This window comes from Rissa tridactyla, chromosome 12 (assembly GCF_028500815.1).
Source record: "Rissa tridactyla isolate bRisTri1 chromosome 12, bRisTri1.patW.cur.20221130, whole genome shotgun sequence".
NCBI classification, from domain to species: domain Eukaryota; kingdom Metazoa; phylum Chordata; class Aves; order Charadriiformes; family Laridae; genus Rissa; species Rissa tridactyla.
In genome coordinates this window covers 3080094-3102646 of record NC_071477.1, presented here as the reverse complement: position 1 = coordinate 3102646, position 22553 = coordinate 3080094, and the positions used below count along the sequence as shown (strand labels likewise).

Genomic DNA, 22553 nt, shown 5'->3' with positions numbered 1-22553 from the left:
ATTGTTAGTTAAATGCTCTCCCTTCCTCCCTGAGATTACAAAAGGCACTTGCTCTGCATCCTCAGACGAGATTTTGCTCATACACCCCAAGTCTGTCTTAGCCATCCTCGAACAGTGCACAGGTCATTGTTCTTAGGCTATAGCTAAAATGGAGGGATTATTGCCATCTAAATCAATCACATAGTCTCTGTGAGGTGCCTGCTTGCGGTCCTGTGGAAATCCCAGCTTTCCTTTTTACACTTCAACTTTTCCATTATAGGTTTCGTTAGATTGGAGGGTTGGCAAACATAGACAAACTCTGCTGAGTATTAGTAGAGAAATTTGTAATTTGGAGTTTAAATTGCAAAAGTTTTTCAAAACTGGAGGGAATTGCTCAGAAGAAATATAGGCGTCATTTACAGGAGGTGTTCATGGAGGCAAATTGAAATACATATTTGTAGGCAAAGGGGTTACAGGATAGCAATAGAAACAAGGTTCCAAAGGCAGAGAGGCCAGATGATGTCAGCTTCATAGAAGAGCCACTTCCACCCGACCTCTGCCATCAGTTCACTCTTCTTGGAAACTTCTGTAGCAGCCTTTACCTCATAGTTGTGCTAAGTTGTGTTCGTGTTTTAAAACCAGATCCAGTACGGGGTGGCAAAAAAATCAGGTAAGCTGTTTGTCTGGGTTTGTGTATGTATTAAAACCGCAGCGTAACAGACGTGTAATCCATACTTTTTAATGACATCTGATGGAATTTGCTGCTTTTTTTTTTCTTTCACAATCAATAAAAATATTTTATGGAAAGTGGTCATTGTCTCCTTAAATTTAATCGTGTACCTTCAAATAGAGTTTAGTAAGGGCTCCAAAAGCTTTATGCTCTAGAGAGCTTCAGGTGATTTGATAAGAATGAGTGGAGGTGGGAGGAGGGAGAGGACAACAAACCCTGCCACTCCAGAAATCCTAGCTAGAAGATATTCCAGGTGTATCAGCCAGTTCCATCAGGCACGTATGGATTGTGAATTCCTCCTGGTTTCTGATGGACTGGATTTGGAACACAACTGAGGACTTCTCAACTGCACTAGTACCTAGAAGATCTACAAAAAAACCTTTGACATGGGTGATTTAAAAACAACGGAAGATGGAAGGTTATTCGTATTTATATTAATCTCAGACATTTCTTACCAGATTTTCTGTATCACCCGGCTCTTCTGCATTGTCTTTGTGCGGTGGTTTACTGTGTGTGAATTTACTTCTCTTTCACATACACGTTTTTAAGTTATTTAGCACTTTCATCTGTAGACCTCAAAGCACTTCATAAAAAATAGTATAACCATACTTAATTGCCAATAGAAAGTGATTTATTGAGGGATTTAATGGCAATGTTGGGAACATAACAAGCGTCTTAGGTAGTTAAATTAATTTTAATAAAACAGACATATATCAGCAAAGGATTCCACAAATGTTGATATATCTCTTTTGATAGTTTGCAATAGGAAGTATGTTTTTTTTCTTAAAGTATGAAGGCATGAAATCTCCTCATGCTGTTTAGAATCCTCCCAAAAATTGCAACAAATGGAACAAACTGTTTTCTGAATGGAGCGAGGTGTCTTCGTCTCAGCAGATACCGTGATGAGAGGTAGCAGTGGTAGAAGAACACAGCATTATAAACCTGATTTTTGGTGCCAGCCAGTTCCATTCGCAAGCGCACCTCGATGTGCAGTGGTGTTACAATGCTGGAAGTGAGCTGTAGCCCTGAGATAAGGGGGCACAGATTTGCTGATAGTTGTCAGTTGCTCTCATGATTAATTGGGACAAATATTTAAATAGCGGTGATAAAATTTAAAGAATATCTTGTATTGGTCTCTGCAGTTTAAAAATGTACACCATGGGTATGCTTAGTCCGTTCCCGTGGGTTTGTCATCAATGTACATTAATTTTGGGTAGCTTCTTACCAGCTGGTGATGACAGGGAATGATGTGGCCATTATATGCATAAATATGATAAAACTGATTTAAGGTAGAAATGTATTTAAGAAAAACAAATATTCATCCAATGCTAATATTTAGCGTGCCCTGGTTTAATGGCTGTAGTTACAGGACGTAACTCCATAAAACCAGCACATGGACTTCAAATACATAATAGGATAATAACTATTTTATAAATAATTTAGCTGCTGACACAGCCTGCAGCACTCTTAAAACGCTTGCTTGTGAAAGGCAGTCACTGAGCAATGCTGGGAGACTGCAGCCAACGTTTGCGTTATTACCTAAAATTAGGCACTTATCCTATTTATTTGTGGATATTGAAATGGAATGGGACTGACCCTTGATGCTGGTCCAGCTCGAGGTTTCCACTCAAAAGAGGCATTTAGTGTTTGATCGCTTTGAACTGAGTGAATGTAGGAGGCAGGTTAGGCATCACTCCAATTTAATTTGTGTAAAATTACAGTATCAAAATGTAAAATTTTAATGGATTTATTACATGATGACTAAACTCTAAACAGATATAACCAACGTTAATAACTTACTACTGGAACTTATTGTCTTGAAAGTGTATTAAAATTTTACCCCATTTTAATTAGCAAATTTGATCTCTGTTTTCTACAGGCATTCAAAACTGATTTTTCAGTAACTGCTGTTTATTAGCGATCCTGTCTGATGGATTCGTGAAACCCGTTCATTTCAGTTATTCAGTGGTTGGGATTCATTGTGGCTAATTGCGTAAATCACAAGTCTCTACATAAAATCAGATAACCAAAAACTTTTAACAGCAGACAACCAGCAAATGCCTATGAGGAGATTTTGGCTGACCACCAGTTGGTGAGAGACTCTGCACTGGTCAGCACCGACCAAACGCGGAGTCATTATTCCTATACCGATAAAAAATATAAAGCAAATTCACACACAGTGAACCATTTCTAACAAATGAGTCTATTCTGACTGTACATTGTGAATAGTTTTTTCCTAGTTAAGTTGTCTTACTTTTGAACTATGCCTTGATCTTATATATTAATATAATTTCATTCAAGGTAGTGACTTATTGTGAACAGAACTGCTAGAATTGCTTTTAGGCTGTGGGTGCAACTGAGTATTTGGTGAAGTCATGTGGTCCTTTCTGAATAATCTTAGATTCACTGAAAAGAATTATTTGTTTAGTTCCTGTCCTGCAAATTTGTGCATGTACTGAATTATTAGCAAATTTTAGTTTTGTTGATATAGATGGTTAATTTTCTTAATTATAAGTTTTATATTTTTTTTTCTAAATAAGAAGAAAGTGAAAATTGGCAACACTTACTAACACTGAAATCTTGTACCTGGAGGAAAAAACCTTTTTGGCAGTGAATTTTAGGTGTACAAGTAGGAAATAATATGTATTACAAAATGAAAAAAAAAAAAAGATTATTTAAAACAGCATGTCCAATACCCTCTTAACCACAGAACCATGTAAAACTTGACCACTGAACTGTGAAATACTAGGAATTCTGTTTTGGATCTAGAATGTATTCTACAGAATAACTGGGATCCAAAACCCTTGACTCAGATTTCATTATTCTTGTTTCTCAACATATTTATAATGAGAGCCATTCCGATAGGAAATCTCAAGCAAATACTTTAGATCGCCCTCAAATTTTCATTATCATTTTCTCTGGTCTTTTTTTAAAAAGATTCTTTCCTGGGAGTAACCAGACTTTGCTGGTTTCTTCAGTAAGTGATTAAAACTGTTCCACTGTACTATTACCGGTTACAATCAGAACACAGAAATTTTGAGGGGGGTTTGTTTTCCCTGAGTTGTCAAGAGATCTCATAAAACTTCGCCGTTAACTTATTTTATTTGAAAAATTACCATCTTTGTCTTATTATCTGTAGCCCATTATGTAGAAAATAAGGTTTACGTGGGATAAGATTTGAGCGTAAGAAGTGGAAACGCCGGTGATTTGCGGGGGGTCATTCTGTGAACAAAAGTTACTTCTTAATGAAATATATAGCAAGTATTGAAGAGAAATACTAAGTTTAAAACATAAAGTGTGTTATTTAGCAAACTGCAAATAGAAATCTTGACTTAATTGGTTCTAATGCTTGGGCTAGCCCTTGGCATCAATTCACGTTTTTCATCTTGTGCTTATGTAGGTTCTGACTGAATTTAGCTTAAGCTGAAAGAGCGATGGATCTTCTCATGGACAAAACTTCACATTTAACCTAAAAATATACAAAACTCTCTAATTTCTCAGTGTGAAGTTAGCAACCAAAAGCACTTAGAAAAGGTGAAATTTATTAAATGTGAACATAGACTCAGGAAAACAGATGATGTGATTTTCTCATTAGATGGTAAATTTAAGAGTCCCCTTAGAACTTCTTCGAATTCAGTTGTTTCAGCAAAGTGATGTATCTGTGAATGTCGTTCGCTAATGGAATGGATTTGCATCTGTGGGGCTGGGGGGTTTTTATTGGTGTCAAAAAGTTTTTGGTGCTAATAATTAGATATTTAAAAATTGTTCCTTAACGAGCAGTTGGTTTGGTTTAATAAGAACAAGGAACACATATATGCAGAACTTAGAGGATCGTGAATAGAAGGAACAACGAACGTAGGTCAGCGTCCTCGCCTTGCCATTTAACCACAGTGAATGTTACCTGTTACTTTACAGATTGTTTTGTGTTTCTGTATTCCTGCTCCCTAGCTGGATGCAAGTCGTATCTAATGGCACATATGGGGGAAAGACAGACCCTTTAAAAGTCGTTAAATCCAGAAGTTAAATAGCCTCTCTCTGTACAGATTTTCTCCGTTTGCCACCAGCTCTATGTTAAAGAATTTATTCCCTGTCCTTCAATCTGGACGTGTTTATTTTCCACAAGAGCCAGTGGGAACTGTGCCTGTAAAAGAAAGAACTACAATAACATGAAACAGACCTACAGACCTTTGCATTTTTCCTTTTTATCAGAAACTTTCCCATCGTTTTTGGATATACTTCTGCAAGGATTCAAGTCTGAAGCTTTCACAAAGGAGTAATTCTGCTCGCAGCGGTTTTTACTTACAGAAAGGCCTTGCAGCATCACCCTGGGTGCTGCAGCAGAGGGTTTCAGGTCCCCTTGCCCTCTGCATCCCAGGCTCATCCCCGGTGACAATGTCCTCGCCAAGAAAACCAGCGCAGCCAGGGCCCCTTCTCCCGCACAGCAAACCCCCATCGGCTTCACTCGCCTCTGCCTCTGGAGTTACCACTTTGGCTGCTTCCATCCTGGTTTAAAACAATATCTAGCTGGGAAAAAACCAAACACACAGGGAGTGGGTTAAAAGTTTTAATACTGTTTCCAAACACGGTTGGTTTGAGGTTATCGTCTTAGCAATTACGGCTGTTTGTTTAACTCAGAGCTAGACAAAATATTATAGACTGGTGTAAATGTCAATGTAGATTATAAGAGAAAGATAGTTACAAAGTTCAGCCCAGGTTTTCTCACTTTTCAGTATCTGTGTGTATACAACATATTTGCAAACCATTTAAAAGTAAATATATGACTTTTCAGGGGGAGAGGTAGGGGTGGTTGAACATCAACAAAACCTATGTAACAACACAACAATATAAAATAGTTCTTCGGTTTTGAACATTTGCAAAGACACTTTTTAATAATCATATCTCTTGCTGCCATCTTTATCTTTGTCAAGGAATGAATTAAAACATTTCTTTTCTTATATACAAATATATATATAAAAAGTAAAGAAATACAGATGCATACACTTACGGACTAATGAAAATTGCCAGTAGGTCATCTAATGGAATTTAGAAAAACTGTTATCTTTATGACTTTTGTAGCTGCCAGTATCTAAAATAATTAAGTTTCTGCTGAAAGCATAATTAAAAATCAGTTTTTTACATATACAATTTTTGTGTTCCCTTTTCAGGTCTTGAGTCTTCTCGGCCAAATCTAATTCTTGGATTGGTTATCTGTCAGAAGGGGAAGCGTCTTGCCACTGGCATTGAAACAGAAAAGATAGAGGAAAAGCGAAGCAGAATTCAAACACACGAGGAAACGGAAACATCGCTGTTCTCTAAAGGGCCGCTGGCTGCTTCGCAAGAGAAGAAAACTCCGAAATACACACTTTATTCAGGAGATTCAACCATAAGTACAACACCACCTGGATCTCCTCCGCCTCCACCTCCACTTCCCGTTCCAGACGCCTCAGCGGTTACACCTTCAGTATTGAAAATACTCTCCTCGATTAAAAGTGGAACCACAACTACTGTAACCCCACCAATTTCAACCGCTGCTCCTGCAAGTGTTACTGCTACCCATTCTTCATCCTCAAAAACTGCCACGCCTCTCGAGCACATCCTGCAGACACTTTTTGGAAAAAAGAAAACGTTTGAGCCTCTTGCTAAGGATTCTGAAACTGTCCAGTCTTCAAATCAGGAAGGTCAAGCCGCTGTTGATGGAGGAATGTCAGCTGTTCCTCTGTTAGATCCCATTGTGCAACAGTTTGGACAGATGTCGAAAGACAGAGCTATAGAAGAGGAGGAGGATGACAGACCGTATGATCCTGAAGAAGAATATGGTCCAGAGAAAGCTTTTGAAATGCAGACTGGTGAAAGTGAAAAGCGATACAACATGGAAAAGCCATCTAATGCAGCAGAACTAGAGGATGAGGCCTACGATCCAGAAGATGAAACTATCTTGGAAGAAGCAAAAGTTACTGTTGATGATTTACCTAACAAAATGTATACAGACACTAAAAGCAATTCTTCGGAAACATCTGCTTCGTACGTGCCTGATTTGTCTGCATCCTCATCCTTGGTAGAACAGCAAAAAATGTTGGAAGAATTAAACAAACAAATAGAAGAACAGAAAAGACAATTGGAGGAACAAGAAGAAGCCCTCAGACAACAAAGAGCAGCTGTTGGTGTTTCAATGGCTCATTTTTCAGTGTCTGATGCTTTAATGTCACCACCGCCAAAATCTTCCCTAATAAAGACTGAATTATTCCATCAGGACCAGCAAGCTACACAAAAAGTAGATTTGGCTTCATCTTTAAATCAGCAAGCACAAGTTTTAAACCAGGGCTGTGACCCGAGGCAGAACAGAGATCCTCGACAAGCCAGAAGAATGGCAACAGAGACTAATGACAATGTTGATTCTCGAATAAAGCCGCAGGTGGTACAGAATGAGATACCCACAGGAGAAATGGCTCCAGCAAGTTTTCCAAATGCTTTGCAGACTTCACTTGGTAAGGAAGATAAGACTTTAATTTCTGCTACTCAGCCTGGGTTTAGTGGTGATAATTGGGTTTCAAGTGAAAAGGCTTCTACAGTGTCCCAGAAAGAGACATCTAATAGCAAATTTGAAAACACTCTTCAAGTTTGTTTGGAAAACATGAATCAAACAGCTTCTGGAGAACCTTCTGCATCCAAGCCTTTACGTAAAGTGCTGCTTCCAACACCTCCAAGTACATCTTTTCAGCCTAATTTCTCCACACCAAGTGACAATCAGTCTTTGCAATCGTGGTCAAATGAGTCAAATGAAGTAATGGGAAGGGACTCTTTTTCAAATACGATGTTTACTTCTCAGGAAAAGGCAGCTGGTCACTTTGAACCAGAGAGGGGTCTTTCATCAGTGCAGTACGATGAACAAAGAAATCCTCAGTCTCATCAATTTGTAGAACAAACTGAATCTCCATCAGTTCAGGGTGAGGGTGGACCTTCCTTACAGCACTTTGAAGAAAACCGAGCTGGACCTCCGTTTTCTTTGTCTGGGCAGAAAGGAGGGCCTCCACCACCACTGATGCTCAATGCACCGGGAGGACCTCATGGACCTAATTTTAGAGGACCGGCACCACAGTTCTCCGAAGAGCACGATTCTCCAAATAACGATGGGCAAAGAGGACCTCCGTCTGGAAGATTTGGAGGTCAAAAGGGTCCCATTCCTTCCTTATTTTCTACACAGCATGGACCACCATCTCTTTTCGGTGATAATAGGGGCCCTGCCCCATCTTATCATGGTGTTCCAAGAGGAATGTCACCATCTCAGTTTGAAGATCGTAGGGAACCTCACATGGAACAAAGGGAATTCTCAGATTCCCAATATAATGAAATGATTCGGCCTCCAGGACAGTTTGAAGGACCAGATCCACCTCAGTTTATGGGAAACAGAGGACCTTCGCCTTTTCCTTTTGGAGGCCAAAGACGGCCCCCACCAGCTCAGTTTAAAGGACAGAGAGGAGGCCCTCAGTTTGGAGGGCCAAGAGGTCCAGCCCCAAGTCATTTTGGGGGACCAAGAGGGCCTCACCCAAATCAATTTGAAGGGCAGAGAGGTCCAGCTCCAAATCATATACCTGGTCCAAGAGGACTTTTGCCACAGCCGTTTGAAGAACGGAGAGGGAGTCCACCACCCAGATTTGCCAACCAGAGAGGTCCAGCACCGCTTCAGTTTGGAGGACCAAGAGGAGCCACACCTGCCCTGTTTCCAGAAGAAAATGAACCTCCCCCTTCTAGATTTCATTTCCAAGGTCAGTCACCACAAGGTATGAAGCCAACGCCAAGACCGCTCCTGGACCTTCCAAGCCATCCACCATCCCACAGAAAAGAGATGTGGGAGGAAGCTGGACCGTCTGCATCTCTTTCCAATATTTCTGGACAGGGACCTGAGTCGGAAGGACAGTGGTCAGCATCTGACTTCCGAGAAGGCAAAAATCCTGAATTTAGAGGCCAGACATTTGAAGGGAGACAGAGAGAGAGATATGAGGGAGGAAATAAAGACAAGGCTTTAGATCAGCCAGAGCCTCAGCAAGGAGATAATCGACAAGGGAGACCCTTTGAAGAAAGACGAAGGGATCGAGAACACGGCAGACCTTGGGAAAGAGACCGTGGCAGAAACTGGAACAGAGACAGGGACTGGGAGAGACACAGAGACAAGGAATGGGATAAAAACAGAGACAGAAACCAAAACAAAGATAGAGAGAAGGATTCAGACCGGGGTAAAGAATGGGAAAGAAACAGAGACCGAGACAGAGCAAGAACCAGAGAGAGAGAATCCTACAGAAGACGTGATAGAGAGCGATCGAGAAGCAGAGACAGAGATCGTGACCGAGAGAAAGACAGGGACCGGGATCGAAGCAGGGAAAAAGAAAGAGATCGAGAGAGAGATCGAGATCGTGAAAGAGAGAGAGGAAAAGATCGCAAAGATCGGAGCAAGAGTAGGGAAACTGGTAAAGAGATGAAGCCAGAAACACCGAAGGAGACTCAGAAGCCAACAGAAACAGAAGCTTCATCTTCCACTAATCAGTCATAGAAATATGATTGATGCTATATTTCCCAGAACTAATATACTTTTACAACACAGCAAGGACTGAGTCAGCATCTTCTGTATATAGTGTATATTCTCACCTTTACAAAAATGCTGTTGTAAAACTAGCCTTACAAAATGGACTGACAAATTAGCAATTTTTGAACAACTGTGAATGAAAATACTCAAATAGATAAAAGGCAAGAACATACTGGACTTTCACTTGCTGCATTTTGTGCATAATGTTTTTCTTATAAAAATTCACAGCGTTACCTGTACTGAAATTTTGTTTTTTCTACTTGCATCTTTATCTTAAAATTTCCATTTACAGTACAGAAATGGAAAAAGTCTAAGAAGAGCATATTGCTTTTTAAGATTATAAAGTTATGTTTTCCAGTAACTTGAATTGTAATTTTATAAGAGAATTTAATCCAGACCTTAGGAGCCATACCTTTACATCTCATTTACGTGATATTTTGGTGTCAACGTTGTTCCTACAGCACACGCTTTAAAAAAAGGCGTCCACTGTTGCTGTCTAGTTTATTTTACAACGGAAGCGTCGTGTGTATTTAGGAAAAGGCCTCAGAACAGTGTTAATAATTACTCGTGACTGACGGAGGATTTGAAAATGGAATGTTATAAGCTTAAAGTGCACTATCTTCCTTTTTATATACAGGTATTTTGTGTTTTGTAATCCATCTTTTAAGTGTACAGCCAAGAAACAAGTCATACTTAGTTCTTTCATGAGGCTGAGGAGTTTTACACGTCACATTTTTACAAATCTGTAATTAAGTAACATACAAGAGTAGCACCTTTATAACCAGCAAAACTTAGAAAAACATCAGGCATTTATTTGAAAAAGGCTAAGACTACAAACGAATTGGTATACCAAAGGCAAGAAGAATAAGTTCGTTAAATAGGCCACTAAATCTGTTACATAGATTGAACTGAGGTAGCGGAGCCATTTTTTGGTTTCATTTTGGTTTTGCAGAATTTTGCCATAGACTTAAAAAATGTCCCTGTTTTATTGTACTTTTCATTATAAAAGTGTTTTGCTCCTGGGGAAAAAAAAAAAAAAAAAAGTCACCTTTTTGTTGTTAGACCCTACTTAGGCCGGTAGTGTATATAAAAGTTTCCACTGAAAAAGGTGTAACTGCATTAAGCTTGAAAAGGAGAGTGGTGGTACTTCGTGTTGTGATTCGAGAGGGAGGTTTTTCACTGTGAAATACATCACATTGCTACTTTTCCGTGTATTCTTCAAGTACGTAATTCTAAAGTATGAAATAAAACCCTGCTAATTTATTTGACCGTGTAGATTAACAGTTCGGTAAATATTTTGATATTTTTATAAAATAGTTTTGAAAATGTAAAATTAGATTCCTATAAACGTTTGCATCTTGAAGACTACATTACAAGTAGCGTGTATGCCATGTATCTCACTACAGCTTTTACAGTTCATATTGGTGCATCTTTGAAGTCCTTCTACATCAAGGATTTGCTGGTTGAAACGATCATCGGTATTCCCAACCTGTAGACAAAACGTTAAAATGCAGAGAGGTGGTATTAAATGCAAACATCTACTATGGTGTAAGATTTTTTTCTTAATGAGATGTTTCTAATTTAAAGACATACATAAAAGTATGCAAAAAGTGTGTTTGTTTAGGTTTACTTGATAGAAATTTCTGTAAATTGTATTTTATATGGCAAAATATATCACTGTACATTAAAATATGGGACTTCACAGGTTTTTGTTACTGTAAGTAGAATAAACATCTACGGAGAACTGTTGTCCATTTCTTAAATCTGTATCTGTATATGATTTTCTAAATATTGCTACTTTGCAACAAGCCTCAGGAGTCACCCCAAAAGACTGGTGGCACGTGGGTTTCACTTCCTCATTGTTTAACGAAAGAAGATGCTTTGCAGGACATCACTACCTAGTGATGCTTAATTGCAGGCATTCGAAAAATCATATGAAAATCTGTGCCTGTGATTTTCGTCTCTCAGTTCTAAAACATTCCCTATTTTATTATGATTTTTTTAATGATATTGCGATTTTCCTTTGAAGACTTTACACCAAAAGATCTAAAGAACAGAAAAAACATTAATTCAGGTCAGCTTTGAACTTAAGAAAAACTGAATTCACACCATTTATGAATTCCTTGACTTTATATTGTTATGAGTAGATGTGTGGCTTTTCATCTTCTAGGAAGCGCTCCTTTATCACCCATCAGTTTGGGGAATCTGTTCACGATTTGGGGACAGTGAGTGCATCCTCTCACACATGTAGTGGCAAAAAAACCCCAGCATACAGACAGACAATGATGACATTTTTTTTTTTTTAAACCACAGCTTTATATGGTTTATAGTGACCTGGACGTGGCTTTTGCAGCAAGGTTCCTGTGTTCTGCATTGCAGCAGACAGTAAAATCTAGGCTGAAAAGAACATAACAATTTAACTCAATTTACAGAGACTAAAAGTGGTACTGGATTATTATCATGCATTGCAAGAAACAGGAAAAATAAACAATTCTCTGGCTCTCTTCAAACTTTTGATTAACATGAAACAACTACTATTTTGAGCTTTTACCTATGTTTGTACTAAGATAAATTAACTTTCCAAGGGGTATTTTGCTAAATTTTTATGTAAAAGCCTCTGAAAGGTCAAGAACGATGTAAGCAGAAAGATCATTACATCTATAAAAGACTGTAATATACCAATTTTATGCATTCTAAAGGAGACTGTGCAGAAGGATTAGAGGAGGGGAAGAGTGTGTTATTGAGTCCAACGTGCAAAAAACTGCTTTTAAAATTTATGCTTTTGTTTCTAGAGCAAAGTCACCAGTGTAACGTTCAGACTTTGGCTACACCTCATATAATATGGTACATTTCAACATGGGAAATGTCTGTGCGTGCTACCTTGACTGAATGTGCACGTCATTCAAGAATGCAGTACACAGATTTTATTTTTTTAACTTCCTGAAGGGGATAAAAGATTCATATAGTATTAATATTTTTTTTCATTCTGTTTATGAGTTAGAGTAGCATTTTTGTGCCTTTTGCACTCTGGTTTGTTTCTAGAATGTGTCTTCTGTAATAGGCATCTGTTTTTCATACTAAAATACATAACCAGTAGTAGATAAGTAATTGAGTGCAAATGTACAAACAAACTGCTGACCATGGTGAGATGCCTGCCACAGAGGGAGTGAGTCTGTGAGGACGCGTTCAGATGGTCTCCGAGCAGAAGACCTAGCGTCCAACCTCATTTTCATGGAACCATCATAGCACAAGTCCAGAAAAATGCAACTTTTTTAGGGCCTTTGGATTAACTTTCTATCAAATAGCAGTTTTTAAACACCAGCAAGCTACTAAAGTGTTTATAATTTAGTAACTTAATCTTAGAATAGCAAATCCAGGGCTCTGTCCTCCACTGCAGCTGGGTACAGGACGTAGGGAAGAGCCTCCTGCCTCCAGTGCTTCACAGAGGCGTTCTTGGTGGGGGAAAAAAAAGAAAGAAAAAAGGGAAAAGTCTTTATCCTGCAACAATGAAACCAAACACAGGTGTTAATTTCCAATCGTGGTGGCTTTTTTTCTCTCTTAGAATTTTCCTTCATACCATCAGTGGCTGGTATCGAGCAGGTGACAGTACTGAATGGTACCTCCATGACAGGAAACGGTGACAGACATGACCTATGGTCAGTCATCCGTGGATCCTCCCAGCCCTGGCCACGCTGGTTTGGGGAGGATTCTTAAAATACTGGGGGTGACTCAGACCACGCACCTGGCGCCATTCACCAGGCCTCGTGCTCCCGAGTGCCTGAGCTCTGCCGCGCAGCTGCTACAGCAACAAGAAGCTGAACGCCGGGGCCTGCGGTGGTCACGTTTAACGAGGTAGCCACCTGTGGAAAAGCAACGCTGAGCTCCTGGTTAAGGGCAGGGCGTGAAGAAAACCTCGTTGCGTTCCCCTTTTGCGGGGACGGCTGGAGACGGCGACTTTGAGGAGCCTCCTCACTCCCCTCTCGCCGGTCCCCTGCTCTGGACGCTTCCTCATGGACTGGGCTCCACCGCCCCCGCCTCGCTGGTTTTCCCCAGCCCAAAGTGGACAAAGCAGGCCGGGAAGGAGGGACGGCGACCTGGCTACTGCCCCGCGGCGGGCTCGCACTCGGGCTGGGTCGGGGCCCGGCTGGACCGAGGGGGACCCTGAGGCGGCCGCTTGGGGCGTGGCCTGAGGGGGGGAATGGGCGTGGCCTGAGGGGCCTGAGGGGAGGGGAGGGGAGGGGAGCGTAGGCGCGCGGCCGTTGGCGGTTGCGCGCGGTGGTTGGCGGCGGCGCGTGGGTGGCGGCGGCGCGTGGGTGGCGGGTGGGTGCCGGGGGTTTGGGAGTTGCCCGCGGCCGTCGGGTGGGCTGAGGCGGGTCTCTCCGCCCTCCTCCGCCGCCGCCTCCCCGCCGGGGCCTCCCCGCCGGGGCCCAGGGTGTCCCCCGCCGCGGGGCGTTGCAGGGGGCGCGGGCGAGCTGCTCCCCACCCCCGGCTTCAGTCAGGCGGGGCCTGCCCTTCCGCGCCCCCCGGGACGCCCTGGGGCGGGCGGGGGCTCCTCTGAGGGAGCCGGAGGCAGCGGAGTGCCCGGAGCCGCCCTCCCCCGGCTGGGTGTGGGCCGGTGGAGCGCGTTTGTCGTGAGCAGCCGTGTCGGTGGGAGGCAGGGCGGGCTTCCCGGGGGGCACATGGTCAGGCTGTCTGGTACAGCAGCTCCTTCCTTCCTTTCCTACCTCCCGGCGGTACAGAATCAGTATTAAGTACTTTTTTTTTGCCCCCCCTTTTTTTTTTTTATGGATAATACTGATAGTTCTCGTAGGTTTTATGGCTCACTGTTGAGAGAGACGTTGGTAACTGATTAGGTTTACTGCAGTCATGTCAGGATCAGCCCCAGAGGAGCCTCAGACCTCCATCCCTCAAAGCACAGCTAGTGTTTCTGATCCCACTCCGGCTGCTGGTGGACCTGCAAGCTCAAGTGACAATTCCTTCGGTGAGCAAAATCTTAGCTTCACCACCACAGACGTCAGCCTGGTGGAGATGATGGAAATTGAGTATACCCAGCTGCAGCACATACTTTACTCGCACGCGGAGGCACAAGCTAGTGAAGGTGAAGTGGAAGCTAGGCTCAATTCTTTCTCCTCACCTGGTCGTTCTGCAGACACCCCTCTGCACCAGACATCACTGAACAGCAGTCAGGACGGGTGTTCATCACACAGCTCTGGGCACCAGTCGGTTTACCCAGTTCCCTGTCAGTCGGGGTTCCCTTCTGACAGCAGTTTGCTAACTTCAAACCCACGTTTGGGCTATGCTGACTTTCAGGAGCTCAGAATGATGTTACTTAGTGAGTCTAACCTTCCTTTGAGCCGAACAGATAAAACGTGTAACAGTAGCTCTGTAGAAGTCCCAGGATACAGTTTAGTAAAAGTTAAACATGATGAAAATTCTGATGGGTCGAATAAAGAAAACATACTTGTTGAAAATTCAGCACTGGCACCAGAGCCTAGATCTAAATCTGCAGTCAGAGTTCGGTTGGAAGACAGATTCAACAGCATCCAGACAGAAAACCCCAGATGTCAAGAACCCCAAGAATCTGGAGTAACTCTTAACAAGTGTGTTGCAATTAATTTTAGTTTATGTTGTTAGACTATGTATCATCATATAGTTCGAAACTAATTTTCTACCTGAAACCTAAGAACAGTACTTTTTTTAATGCGTGGGAATGATCGATTGGGCTTTTTAACATTGTGCCAGTCAAACGTGGCTGCAACGCCACGGACTCAGATTAGGCCCCTCTGTATAGTGCATAAATGGTACAGAATGTAGTTTCAAAATTAATTACTTTTTACAACTTTATTCTTGATAACAACATGTAATGTAAATTAAGGTGAGAGAACAACATTGCCTAGTTTTACTTGCTAAAAGCACGGTAAATTTTTGATCATCATAAAATATTAAGAGCGATTGATTAGTGTTACAATGTGGAGACCTGACTATGGGGGGGGAAACTGAGCAAAAATTTTGTTTTACAGTCTGGCCTTGTAACTGTATTAGTGTGCTGATACAACATTTTAGTGAGGCATAGAGCTGAATTGTTACGGCACAGAATAAAATACCTTCTCGTCTGATTTTTTTTTTTTTTTTGGTCCCTGAAGTAGGCAATAGTAATGATTTCTGTTTACAGTAAATTAAAGTGGTTTCTTGCTGATAGTTACTAGAAGTATGTGTAGCTGTAAATTTTTCTGCACTGACTTTCAAGTTGTCTGGTATGTTTTCTGTGTCTCTTTTGTTGTGTTTTTTTTTTTTTGAAGTTTAGTAACATTGATTCGACAGCCATCAGAACTGATAGGTGTTCCTCTTCATCAGCAAGACAACAAGTGTGTTGCATTAGGGAAAAATAAGACGGCACCTGCCACGCCTTCTTTACAGTTCACGTACCCGTTATTTACTATGAACGCGTGTTCTGCTGCTGGAAGTGCTAATCCTGCACAGGTAGGTGACGTGTTCAGCACTACTCGCACTCTGCTGATTTCAAATGCTCATAGCATTAACCTCTTAGGTGCAATGTAATTCTAAAGGTTTGGGTTCAAGTGTGACTTGGTTTGAACAGGAATGATCAGAATGATCTGTAATGCAATTTATTTATTCTTATCTTTAAAACCATCAAAAGTAATTTGCTACGCAAACCAATTGTGTGGCAGTTATGTTATTTGTAATAACGTCCAGCCAGGTAATGATCAATAGGCCATTAGATTTCTTACTGGAAGGACTTTTTTTCTTGAGTTTATCAGTGCAGCTGCTTCACCTATGCGAGACGAGAAAGAGACACTTAGTACCATTTTCCATGGGTCCCTTTTTTCCTAATTGATTTTGATGAAAGAGATATTTTTTTCCCCGAACTCCCAGTAACTTCTGAAGCGAGAATGGTAGCGTGGCACTCAGAAATGTCAGAGGTATCCCAAAAAACCGCAGCAGTCTGTTAAAATCCTATGGTTGTGTGCAGAAGTAATTGGGATTTATTCTGATACAACACATTGAATCATGGGGCTAAAACTTGAAGAAGTTAACATGAAGATATCAAAATAATCTCTTTTTATGCATATAGTCTTCTAAGTATGTCTGTTTTGGTTTTCACAGACCTCTGGGACATCTTGCACTATTTTGGAAGCTGCCAAACATCAAGACCTTGGGATACCCAAGACGTTCTCATTCTGCTATCAGGAAATTGAATCCACAAAACAGACAGTAGGCGCTATGACTAAAGCGTTGCCTGAGGAAGTTTGGATTAAAGTTGGAGGTAAACCGTTTATCTTCTTTTCACTTAGATTTCTCTTGACCTTCAAATCTACTTTTTTTTCTGAATTTTTGTGTTTTTTAGAATGGATATGATTTTAGTGAATCATAAAAGGTGTGGGTTTTATGTCTGAGATGTGCTTAGGGACTATGGGACTAGATTTCTCCAAAGAAGTTCAGCACCTATGATTTTAGCTGTACTTTCAAAATTCTTTAGCACTTCTTCTAGCTTGAAATGAGAAAACCCACGGCTGCAAAGTACCTTGGAAAAATCTGGGGCTCCAGTAAGCAACTGGTTTCTTTCTGCACTTTTGACTCCAAAGTTGGTACAGCAGATCTAGTCAGGATCAAACTGAAGAACGTTTAAAGGACTGCCTCAAATGCTTATCAAAGGCAGGCAGGATCTCATTGGGTTCTCAGAGAAAATAGAAGCTAGGAGGATTTTGAAACAGCAGGCAGTGCCTTAGGGCTTCCGAAGGACGTGCACTACTGTAAGAGTCAATCTAGGCTGGCAATAAAGCTTCAAAGATTATTCCACATAAATAAAGTGATTAAAAAAAAAATAATTCCATGATCTTAACTTTCAGTGATTCGTGGGAGGGTTATAAATACGTTGTCCTTTTCCTCTTTGTTTTTCCAAGAAGACACCATATGCAAGCAAACAATAAACAGAAGAAGCTGCAGCCGAATAAGCCCATCGGATACAAACATAGATCGCAAACCTCTGAGTGAAATTCAAAATACGCGCGATGATAGCCAGAGTACTGCGTCTGCCCAGGGCCCTTGGCAGTCCGCACAGGCAAATGCCAGTGTGCAGCTGCAAAGTGGTACACAGGACGGAGTCACTCAGCGAAGAGAAAGACATAACCGCATGGAGAGAGACAGAAGGTAATTTCTGTGAGTAGTGGCAAGACAGAAGTTTTTGAAGCCTAAATACTGATACTGTAACACTGCTGTCATTATCCAGAGTACAATGTAAATTTGACATACTTTGTTTTACCTACAAGAAAAAGCAGTGCAGGTGGCAAGGGTTTAGTGTTCCTTAGAGGAAAAAATATGTATGTTTCATTGTGGTCGTCTTTGTTTTGTTACTCTATAAAGATAAGGTAACTTGCATCTAACATGACTAATATACAAATACAAAGCTTGTAGCAAACAAAAAGTTTGTAGCGCAGGTGAGTCGTCTTCCTTTTTTTATTTTTTAACTTCCTTCTAGCCCGTGGGTTGGTGACCTTTTGTATTTGCCTGTAGGCGCAGGATCCGGATTTGCTGTGATGAGCTGAATCTCCTGGTTCCATTTTGCACTGTTGATACTGATAAGGCGACAACTTTACAATGGACGACTTCATTTCTGAAGTACATTCAGGAAAGGCACGGTGATTCTCTGAAAAAGGTTTTAAATCTAATTTCATTCTTGTTCTTGATAAAAATGTGAAATGTTTTAAAGCTATCATAACACAGCTAAAAGTATAGGGAATGCTTCTGCTTGATGCTGTTTGTGAAGGACCTCTATATAATTGAAAAATTTTTTTTTTAATAGCTGTCCTCACAGCAGTTTCAGTTCCGTAGTGTGAAATCATAGGCTGTCCTCAGGGTTTTCTAATCAGATTTTAAAATTTATATGTTTTTTTTTTTAGTTAGCCCAGTTCCTGAGTGTGATAGCATCAGGATGGCAATGTAGGATTTAGGTCCTCTTCAAGCATTCCTCCCTGCCCTCCCCTCCTTAATTTTCTCGAGCTGGTAGTGAAGTGATGGGAATCACAGCTGAATGCCCACGCTGTCTCAGTGCGGGTGAGAGCAGTAAAGGCTTATGTGCCTTTCTAAGCAGCTCCCAAAACGACACGGGTAGTTGCAGCCCCAGAGTAAGTCTGGCTTAAGAGCGTAGATGGAGTGCGTAGAGGAAAACCTCCTTCTCCAGATGACGCTACGGCTCCTCAGCACTTCTGTTAAAGGCATATTATATCTTTTTACAAGACACTAGTGAAACAAAAAAATGTATCTCTCAAGTAAATATCTACCTTAAACATAATTGTTGTTTCTTTTTTGTATTTTGATTTTTAGGAATTTGAGACTCTGTTCTGTGGTAAAACAGGCAGGAGGCTAAAAATAGCAAGATCAGACTCATTTGTAACGTGTCCAGTGCAAGAAAACACGCATGGCTATGGAGACCAAGTAGCCTGAACTGACCGCCTTGGATTGTACAAGTGTGGCTAGCTAACAATGGCCCAAACTATTTTATTTTCTCTGTTTACATGCTGAACATGAATTGCAAACTATAACTTGTGAAAATACATAAATAGAGCTTTAAAGAAAATATTCTTTATTCAAAATGGAAATGGAAGTTAACTACCAGCAATAGCAATCAGTGCTCTGTTAAAGGGGCTTTGGGACCAGAAGCTACAAGAAAAATGTCATGACAGCTAAGTATTTTTCCCCTTTGGTTACCAAAAAATACGTTCTTTTTCTGTTTCTGGTTCTGCTTTGGGGTTTATTTTTGTTGTGTTGTGGTTTTGGGCTTTTTTTAAAGATGATCCAGTACAGTTAGGTAGAGTTGTACAACATCAGTCTGTCCTATTATTTTAATGACTAGATGCAAATGTACTCTTCAAGTGTAAAAAGAAATTAATTACCATATTATAATGCCAATTTTTTCCATTAAAAATTTAAAGGCTGTATTGATTAACTGAGTAAGTGCATGGCTTCTAAACGGTGCTGGTATTATGGAGTTCATATTTGCCATACACACTTTAATATACTTGGTCCCAAAAACAATGGTGTTAGCCTTTTTTTTTTTTAAATACAGTACTATTTTTGATGTCTATCACACAACTGTACAACAGCTTCTTAAATTGTTACTTTAGTCCAAGAGTGGCACATTGTAAGCAGTAGATTATTTAAATGCAGAAACTATTTTCATATTTAAAGATTAATATGACTCCTTTCTTCATAAGCTTTAGCATATAGGGCAGAAATAGCATAGTGTGTAAGCTGAGCGTGGTTTTATTAATTTTTTAAAATAGATGATGCTAGCAGGTTTTAAAGTACCAAAAGTTCTCCCAAAATAATACTGTTTTAAATCACGGATACGGACAATTTTGCAGCAATTTATTTCCAAACAATCCTAGTAAAACCAGTTCTGGCAAAACCAAATGGCATTTAGCTGAGTTAATTTGATGTGCATAATGACACTTACAACATCACAAAGAAAAAGTTAAAAAAAAATCTCCTTTTATTTTTACAACAGTTCATACAGGTGTTTTTGGCTGGACTTCAGAAGAGCATCCTTTCTTATTTGGGGTTTCATTCACAATTACTGTGCAAATAGCTTAAGTAGAGGTCGTGAAAATGCTGTTACTTAATGTCCTTTAGTATCATATGGAAATATACAAAAATCTCCCCTGTAAATTAAACTATATACATTACACCTTTCGCAGAAGTGGATTGCAAGAGGTTTACTATTTACTAGTCTTGGCAAATACTGGAGGTGCCATCTAAAAATTGGTAACTGACAGCACATACATAAGCTATGGTCTTTACTTAGGCCAGAATCTTAAGATATTAAAATAGGGGATATTTAAATGCCTGATTTCCCCTGCTGTAAGCAGCGGTGAGGTGCCTGAATACCTTAACGCCCTGTATCTTAGTGCCCAGACCTGCCTAACTGAAGGCAGTGGGAGCAGCACAAGGAATTCAACGGACAAGGCTCAAACATTTATACAGAAAATTCAGGATCTTAAGTACAGTTAGGGGGATGAGATGGTAAAAAGGAACAACGCTTCCTCTTTGCAGGTCTCTTGAACAAAGGGAGAAAGGGAAGGTGAGGTGGTTTAGCAGTAAAAATTCTGGGAAATAAGTGGGGGGAGGAGAAAATACCCATAAAGCATCTTGTAATTAAAAGTTTTCAAATCTGATGCTTTCTTTTTCATAGAACTGTCTCAGAGTCTCCACTTAATACAATAGAAGGAACATCTGTCCATTTATCACTATGAGGATTCGGTCTGTTTTCTTACAATGCACTGTTTATTTAAATATTCAGTCACTTCTCCACTTCTTGTACTCTTGTTTTATGACTTTTTGGAAGTCGATACTCCAACAGCTCCCATGCAAGCCGACGTGTCACATATTCCTGGAGTTCCCTGAGCCCCAATAGCACCAGGAGTACCAGGATCCCCTGGAAGACCGGGTTCACCCTGAGCACCGTCCCGACCGTTTTTAGTAATTCCAGGTACACCGGGTGGTCCTAAACAAGAAGGGGAGAAAGATTACATGAATTATTTCCTTCTTTTTTTTTTTTTTTTTTAAATGTATATATGTATTACTTTTAGATTTCTTTGTGTGTCTGCACATCAGAATTGTTATGGCCTGTTGAGTCCGAGGTGTTGAATAAATTTAGGCTGAATCTGGAGTATGTGCATTGGATTTTTTTTACTGGAATTACCTCAGCGTAGTCGAAGGCAGATGTTTAGTATTGCGCTTTCCTTACTGCATGTGTCCACTCTGACTTCTGCTCACCCGTGCAGAACTGGTTTTATGAAATTATATGGATGCAACTGAATCATTGTGCAGATGTAATTGCAATTAGAAAAGCTGCTTTAATAGGTGAGCAAAATAAAGAATATTCTTCCTACTTCCTACTAGATACACATTCATTTGCATAAATTAATCTTTGAATCCTCTGATAAAGGATTCACGACTTCAGGAACTGGGACTGTAGCCAGGTACAGAGCAATAACACCACCACACTCAAAATCATTACACGAGGCAGTTCATAGCTGTTTCTGGTAAAATGAAATATTGTCCCCTTTTTCTCTTGTTTGACCTGTAAAGATGAGCTGAGGTTTGGAGGCCGCAGCTGGTGGTCCAGGCTGCAGCTTTGCACTGCGGCATTCTGCAAACAGAGCACCGAAACCACGTCCGTCAGGACACGGGCAGCAGGAGCTGGAGCTGCACGGGCGTCGCACACCTTTGCATGAGCTGATACATGCAGTAATTAACGCAATCATTAACAAGCAGTATGAAGCGCCACTGCACAGAGTAACCTTCTGACGCTGGCAGCCACGTGGGAGAGGGTAAGAGGGTTCTGGCTTCCCGATCTATAAAAGCTCCCGACCTTTCACAGCCATTAGCAGGAGAAACCAAGAACGAGGGAGGAGCCTGGCTGTCCCGCAGCCGCTGCTCAGAAACATTCTCCAAAACCTTTAGGAGGAGACAGGAGTGGTGTGAAGAGGGGATGTGCTACCTGAGTCCTGCTGTTCAAATTGTCTGCACCTGCCGTACCCACAGGAAAACAGCCCTGCTGTAACCATCACGGGCACAATGCGATGACAATATACTGCCAACAACATGCAGAGCTCTCCCTCTTAAGCCTTTAATTTATCATGGTTTGTTAAATTATGTGCACAGCCTTACCTTGAAGTCCTTGATCACCGTCAGGCCCATCAATACCTTGACCAACAGGTCCTTTATCTCCCTTTTCGCCAGCGTCACCTTTAATCACAAACAGACAATTTCAGCAGCGAGTTGTGTACTGCAGCCCCATCCAAGGAGGGGAAGGGGAAAGACCAAGAGGAACTCCAAGTCCTCAGCCGGGGTCTTTGCTCACACTGCACCCTAAAGACTCAAACCCGCCCTCTAGAACCGCGTCAGCTGCCCAGGGCCTGATCGGTTTTCCTCCACTGCTGGAATTAGTACAAGTTTGCCATTTATTTCATGGGTGTAAAGGAGAAGAAGGTTGGTTTGGTCTTACCTCTGGGACCAGGGTCACCAAGTTCTCCTGTTGGCCCTCTGTACCCGGGGGGACCACGAGGACCTGGATGCCCAACGCTTCCCACGGCGCCAGGAGGACCTGGGGGACCAGCCGGGCCAGGACGACCCGTCATTCCAGGAGACAAGGGCTTCCGCAGATTAGCAGCTAACTGGGCAATTTGATCTGAAAGGAACAATTAAAAACAGCAGGTCCGACACTTTCACTCTTTGCTTGGCCGT

General features: G+C 41.2%; 3 protein-coding genes across 9 annotated transcripts in view; 2 read left to right on the top strand and 1 right to left on the bottom strand.

Annotated features, from left to right (window-relative positions):
• Window positions 1–11031, top strand: part of DIDO1 (death inducer-obliterator 1) — a 60357-nt gene extending 49326 nt beyond the window's left edge. For all 7 annotated transcript variants that reach the window (XM_054218895.1, XM_054218897.1, XM_054218900.1 and 4 more), the window contains one exon: window positions 5875–11031. In XM_054218895.1, coding sequence (XP_054074870.1) covers window positions 5875–9254 — 3380 coding nt within the window. In that variant the 3' untranslated portion in view covers window positions 9255–11031. The remainder of the gene's footprint in view (window positions 1–5874) is intronic.
• Window positions 11032–14153: 3122 nt separating this feature from the next.
• On the top strand, window positions 14154–18744 carry TCFL5 (transcription factor like 5). Its single transcript, XM_054218905.1, is given in 7 exon segments — window positions 14154–14887; window positions 15587–15767; window positions 16413–16572; window positions 17213–17456; window positions 17820–17961; window positions 18630–18719; window positions 18721–18744. Coding segments are annotated over 7 exon segments (1575 nt in total).
• A 1035-nt stretch (window positions 18745–19779) lies between these two features.
• The window catches only part of COL9A3 (collagen type IX alpha 3 chain), a 38443-nt gene continuing 35669 nt past the window's right edge, over window positions 19780–22553 (bottom strand). Inside the window, exons 30-32 of the mRNA XM_054218904.1 lie at window positions 22315–22497; window positions 21978–22055; window positions 19780–20808 (exon numbers count right to left, since the gene is read on the bottom strand). Coding sequence (XP_054074879.1) covers window positions 20633–20808; window positions 21978–22055; window positions 22315–22497 — 437 coding nt within the window. The 3' untranslated portion in view covers window positions 19780–20632. The remainder of the gene's footprint in view (window positions 20809–21977; window positions 22056–22314; window positions 22498–22553) is intronic.